The sequence below is a fragment of the Aedes albopictus genome, chromosome 2 (assembly GCF_035046485.1).
Source record: "Aedes albopictus strain Foshan chromosome 2, AalbF5, whole genome shotgun sequence".
Classification (NCBI taxonomy): domain Eukaryota; kingdom Metazoa; phylum Arthropoda; class Insecta; order Diptera; family Culicidae; genus Aedes; species Aedes albopictus.
This window is the reverse complement of record NC_085137.1, coordinates 190,817,671-190,823,966: the sequence shown is the minus strand read 5'-3', so window position 1 is coordinate 190,823,966 and position 6,296 is coordinate 190,817,671. Positions and strand designations below refer to the sequence as shown.

General features: G+C 47.4%; 1 protein-coding gene across 1 annotated transcript; it reads right to left on the bottom strand.

The window, feature by feature from the left end:
* Positions 1–4,246: 4,246 nt before the first annotated feature.
* Positions 4,247–6,076, bottom strand: LOC109419028 (uncharacterized). Its single transcript, XM_062848059.1, has 5 exons — positions 5,793–6,076; positions 5,608–5,723; positions 5,286–5,548; positions 4,678–5,209; positions 4,247–4,617 (listed from the first exon to the last, which is right to left on the bottom strand). Exons 1-5 carry the CDS (start codon positions 5,834–5,836, stop codon positions 4,427–4,429), a joined length of 1,146 nt encoding a protein of 381 aa, XP_062704043.1. The 5' UTR covers positions 5,837–6,076; the 3' UTR covers positions 4,247–4,426.
* Positions 6,077–6,296: the final 220 nt, after the last annotated feature.

Sequence of the window (6,296 nt, the reverse complement as noted above, 5' to 3'; positions counted from 1 at the left end):
CTGTGGAGGCTCTTTTACAGGCATAATCGACGTGGCTACCGAAGGTAAGCTTATCGTCGATCATCACGCCCAAGTGCTTGACAGAGCGCTTCGACAGGATAGTGCATTCTCCTACACTGATCTCCGTCTGCTGCGCCGACTGCATGTTGTTAACAACCGTCACCTCTGTCTTGTGATGAGCCAGCTCCAGTTTTCTGGACCGCATCCACGCCTCCACAACCTTGATCGAGTGGTCGGTAGTCAACTTCACCTCCTCGATCGTTTCACCGTAGACTTCGAGCGTAATATCGTCGGCAAATCCGACAATCACCACTCCCACTGGGTACTCTAACCTCAACACCTCGTCGTACATGACATTCCATAACACCGGACCCAGGATGGAACCTTGCGGGACTCCTGAGGTTATGTGAAAGCACTTCCGACCCACCTCCGTGTCGTATACTAGTACGCGATTCTGGAAGTAGCTTCCGAGAATCTTGTACAAGTACTCCGGTATCCCCAGACGCAAGAGCGCATCAGCAATAGCAGCCCAACTGGCGCTATTAAATGCATTCCTTACATCCAGAGTCACTACCCCGCAAAAGCGAATTCCCCTCCTCTTAGGCTCGAGTGCTTTCTCGGCGGTTTTTGTAACCGACAAGATAGCGTCTACGGTGGACCTCCCCTTCCGGAAGCCATACTGATTGCTCGAGAGACCATTTACGCCCTCAGTGAACTTCAACATTCTATTGAGGATGATCTTTTCGAGCACCTTCCCCGCCGTGTCAATCAAGCATATTGGTCTATATGCCGACGGGTCTCCGGGTGGTTTCCCCGCCTTTGGCAATAGTACCAGGCTCTGCCTCTTCCAAGCTTCTGGGAAAACTCCCTCATCCAGGCATTTCTGCATAGCAGACCTGAACATCTCGGGAGCTTCTGCAATAGCTACTTTTAAGGCCAGGTTCGGAACTCCGTCCGGACCTGGGGCCTTACCTACGCTAAGGGACTTAGCTCTCCCCGCAAGTTCCACATCGGTGACCATTTCCTCATCGCCAGCCCCAGTCCCCGGCTGTCCTACGAAAGGAGGCCAAGGACTAGGATCATGACGCGGAAAAAGTCCTCCAATGATCCCCTCCAACATCTCTGGAGATTGCTCTGTAGGAGCCATCACACCTCTCGTCTTGGCCATAACGATCCTGTAGGCATCACCCCACGGGTTCGTATTGGCACTCTGACAGAGACCCTCAAAGCAGGCCTTTTTGGTGATCGAAAGGTGGAAGCAGCACTTCGATCAGCACCTGAACGGCGTGGAGAACGTAGGCACGGGAGCCCACGGCAACGGAAGGAACGACGACGCCAGTGCAGCGGAGGACGGAAATGAACCAACTCCCACGCTGAGGGAAGTTAAGGATGCCATTCACCAGCTTAAAACCAACAAAGCAGCTGGTAAGGATGGTATCGCAGCTGAACTCATCAAGATGGGCCCAGAAAAGTTGGCCACCTGTCTGCATCCGCTGATAGTCAGGATCTGGGAAACCGAACAGCTACCGGAGGAGTGGAAGGAAGGGGTAATCTGCACCATTCACAAGAAAGGCGACCATTTGGAATGTGAGAACTTCAGGGCGATCACTATTTTGAATGCTGCCTACAAAGTGCTATCCCAGATCATCTTCCGTCGTCTGTCACCTAAAACAAATGAGTTCGTGGGAAGTTATCAAGCCGGCTTCATCGACGGCCGGTCGACAACGGACCAGATCTTTACCGTACGGCAAATCCTCCAGAAATGCCGTGAATACCAGGTCCCAACGCATCACCTGTTCATCGACTTCAAAGCGGTCGATACTGTCGACCGCGCAGAGCTATGGACGAAAACGGCTTTCCTGGGAAGCTGACTAGACTGATTAAAGCAACGATGGACGGTGTGCAAAACTGCGTAAGGGTTTCGGGTGAACTATCCAGTCCATTCGTATATCGCCGGGGACTGCGACAAGGTGACGGACTCTCATGTCTACTCTTCAATATCGCGCTGGAAGGTGTGATGCGACGAGCCGGGCTCAACAGCCGGGGAACGATTTCCACAAAATCCGGTCAATTTGTGTGCTTTGCGGACGACATGGACATTATCGCTAAAACATTTGGAACGGTGGCAGAACTGTACACCCGCCTGAAACGCGAAGCAGCAAAGGTCGGACTGGTGATGAATGCCTCAAAAACAAAGTACATGCTGGTAGGCGGAACCGAACACGACCGGATCCGTCTGGGTAGTAATGTTACGATAGACGGGGATACTTTCGAGGTGGTGGAGGAATTCGTCTACCTCGGATCCTTACTGACGGCTGACAACAACGTGAGCCGTGAAATTCGGAGGCGCATCATCAGCGGAAGTCGGGCCTACTACGGGCTCCAGAAGAAACTGCGGTCGAAAAAGATTCACCCACGCACCAAATGCACCATGTACAAAACGCTAATAAGACCGGTGATCCTCTACGGGCACGATGGACCATGCTCGTGGAGGACCTACAAGCACTCGGAGTTTTCGAGCGACGCGTGCTAAGAACGATCTTCGGCGGTGTGCAGGAGAACGGTGTGTGTCGGAGAAGGATGAACCACGAGCTCGCTGCACTTTACGGCGAACCCAGCATCCAGAAGGTGGCCAAAGCCGGAAGGATACGGTGGGCAGGGCATGTTGCAAGAATGCCGGACAACAACCCTGCAAAGCTGGTGTTTGCAACGGATCCAGTTGGCACAAGAAGGCGTGGAGCGCAGAGAGCACGATGGGCGGACCAGGTGGAGCGTGACTTGGCGAGCATTGGGCGCGACCGAGAATGGAGAGCGGCAGCCTCAAACCGAGTATTGTGGCATACTATTGTTGATTATGTCTTGTCTTAATGATGTTGAACAAATAAATGTATGTATGTATGATGATGTTAGTATGATCGTAAAAGCCTCCACTATTCGTTTAAAATACCCACATTTCTGACTGAATATTTAATGATAATAACTGATTTTTTAAGCATCAGTTTTCACTGTTTTGGACACCCCAATACTTTTTGGACGCTCTTAAGTATATATTTTGGACACCCGGTGTTTAAACCCGTTTGAAACTATTTTCGAAGAATCTGCCACTTGAATATGCTGGTTCACATTGTAATGACTTGATTGACAACGGCTGATTAGACGAACATACGTATTTAATGCGCTAGAATGATGGACGTTTTTGTTCACATCTGCACAAGTTTCCTCAGCACCACATTCTCTTTTCGTAAACATGTTGCGACACTCGCACGGATGACGAGAATGACAAAAAAATAATTTCAAGGCAAATAATGATACTTCCAGTGGGGAAATGATTGCATCCCGTGCAGAGCCATCTAATTTAGCGAATGATTCAAAAAATGTTCGTCATCTCTTATTAAATCTGTGAAAATTGTGATAATACGACCCAGGGGGTCCAAAATATATGGGGGGTCCAAATTATATTGGTTACCCTACGCCAAAGCAGCAGAGGACGGAAATGAGCCCACGCTGAGGGAAATCAAGGATGCCATTCACCAGCTCAAAACCAACAAAGCAGCTAGTAATACCATCCTGCTGCTACTGCTACTGCTGAACTCATTAAGATGGGCCCAGAAAATTTGGACACTTGTCTGCACCGGTTGATAGTTAGGATCTGGGAAACTGTGTGGCAGTTTGTGTGCTTTGCGGACGACATGGACATTATCACCAGAACATTTGGAATGGTGGCAGAGCTGTACACCCGCCTGAAACGCGAAGCATTGTCTGTGCAATGTGAGTTGTGAAATTCGAAGGCGCATCATCAGCGGAAGTCGGACCTACTACGAGCTCCACAAGAAGCTGCGGTCTAGGAAGAGGACCTGCAAAAACTCGGAGTTTTCGAGCGACGCGTGCTAAGGATGATCTTCGGCGGTATGCAGGAGAACGGTGTGTGGCGATGAAGGAAGAACCACGAGCTCTGCACGCTACGGCGAACCCCACGTCCAGAAGGTGACCAATGCTATAAGGATACGATGGGCAGGGTATGTTGCAAAAATGCTTGACAACAACCCTGCTAAGTTGGTGTTAGCTAACGATCTGGTTGGCACAGGGAGCCATAGAGCGCAGAGAGCACGATGGACGGACCAAGTGGAGCGTGATCTGGCGAGCATTGAACGTGATCGAGGATGAAGAGCGGCAGCCACGGCTCGAGTATTGTTACGTCTTGTTGATTATATATTATCTTGATGTTGGACAAATAAATGTATGTAAATTTTTGCCTACTCTATTTATTACAATCATAAAAGGGAAAACTAAAATCACATTATATGCACAACATATTGCCTTCGCTCCAAGGGTTTCCAGACTTTTCAAAAATCTTAAAAGCTATTGGTTTGAGTCACTTTGTTCAATTCCTCGACAGATGCTGGGATAAGTGTTTTGAGTTAATTGTTCAAGATATCTGATTGTAAAGCGGCAGTTTTGTCCGCGCGTTTCGTTTACACACGCAAATAGCTTTTAGGATTTTGAACAGTATCGTGAACAGCAGAAATGCCAACGGTATGGCCACCACAATCACGTACGAGATCAGCTGATGGAAGCGCTTGGTGGTCCACAGTACCGTGTACTTGAGGTTGGTACCATCTGTGGAGGAAGCAGTTGAATGAAGATTAAGTCGAAGGGTGAATTCTGAGACAATTTTACCTATTACAGCAAATCCATAACCGATCTCTGGTACGCCCATTCGATATGAACAGGTGGGAATAACGATCTCCAGTAGCTCTTCGGTATCCTTGTGGTAGCTCAAATCGAACGTATGCACTTTGTAAGCCGTCTTTTTATCTCCGCTAAGTGGTTTGTAGGTTGCCGCTCGCAAATGCTTTCGATGTATTCGAACGTAGCGTGAGGCATGCAAATGCCCGGAAAATATCACATTGGGTTTAAGTTTTCCTATTGCCTCGTAAGTAAAGCTACCCGGGTTGCTCAAGAATGGCAAGTGACTCAGGAAGATACGGATATACCGATCGGAGCCATCATCTCCGTCTGTTATATCGAGACGAGGATCTTTTAGGGGTCTCTCCAGTGTTATTTTGTTGATATTGTAGATGGTAACGTTATCGTTGATGATCCATGCAGGCTTCTCGCTAAAATATTGTCGGAATCGGCGCACCTTCGAAGGTTTGAGTTCTTCACCATCATCACCCCCAATATCGTTATCGCCGGGTATATAGACTATCTAGATGAGGATGAAGTTTATTTTATTTTAAATACACTATCTTTAGCAAAGAAAGTCAGTTTCCCAACCAGCATACCTTCGCAGTCGGATGCGTTGGGAAAATTTGTCCAAACCGTTCGTAGTATTCCTCGAAATGTTGCTCATTGGCAGTGGTTCCCTCGTCCATCAAATCCCCCAAGAAACATATCACATCCGGGCGCACGTGTTCCACGGCTTTCTCATAGTACCACGCCAGATATCGATCCGAGTCGAAATTGGCCAGCGGCGAATAGTAACTGGAATCGTACGTTTTACCCAGAATCTGCGGATCTCCCACCAGTAGCATTCGCAAGCAGTGATCTAAAAGTTGGATTCTTAGCAATGTTTGTTATTGTTAAGGTATTATGATGTAATTCAACCTTCTTGACAGCTTATGTTGGACCATTTGAACTTCTGCAGAACATAAATAAAAACTTCATTGTATAGGGTAAGTAGAACAATTAAAATACTGTACACACGCCATATAGGATGAAGCCTGCAAGCAACCAAATCATTAATCTTCCAGGACATTCTACGTTTCAAAGTAGGTGCTGGGTAAACTCACCGCATAAATTTCTTTCTCATTCTGGAAAGTGATATTCTAGCCATTTTGCCCTGATGTCCCAAAAATTGAACGGCATACTTTACACGCTGCGGTTCGTCATCAATTAACACTTGTTATAGCTGCCTTATGCCCAATATGTGCAAAATATCTTAATTCGGCTAGGGCCTCGGGATATCTAACATATGAAAAATGTATAAACAAACGATACAATCACTCACAACCAGTAGTCCACCAACTACCTACATCGGTATATAGGAGATGCAAATGTCAACGAGAGGTTGTTATTTAGTTAGATGCAGTGTGCAGCTGTTTCGATCGTAAAGTGTCCACGCGTACAAACTTAGGCGTATGCTGACGTATAAGTAAGCGATGAATCCTATAGGAATCGTGAGAAGAAGGAAACTCACATGGCGAGGTGTGCTCAAAAGCTTGGGCTATGCTTGGATGATATGAGAAAAATTTAAATCGGCCAGTAAAACACCATTATCCCAACTGTAATAAATT

Coding starts and splice junctions, on each gene's coding strand:
- LOC109419028 (XM_062848059.1), bottom strand. CDS start 5,836: ATGGCTAGAATATCACTTTCCAGAATGAGAAAGAAATTTATGCG. Junction 5,724..5,792: donor ATGAGAAAGAAATTTATGCG/GTGAGTTTACCC, acceptor GGTTGCTTGCAG/GCTTCATCCTATATGGCGTG. Junction 5,549..5,607: donor CAACATAAGCTGTCAAGAAG/GTTGAATTACAT, acceptor TCCAACTTTTAG/ATCACTGCTTGCGAATGCTA.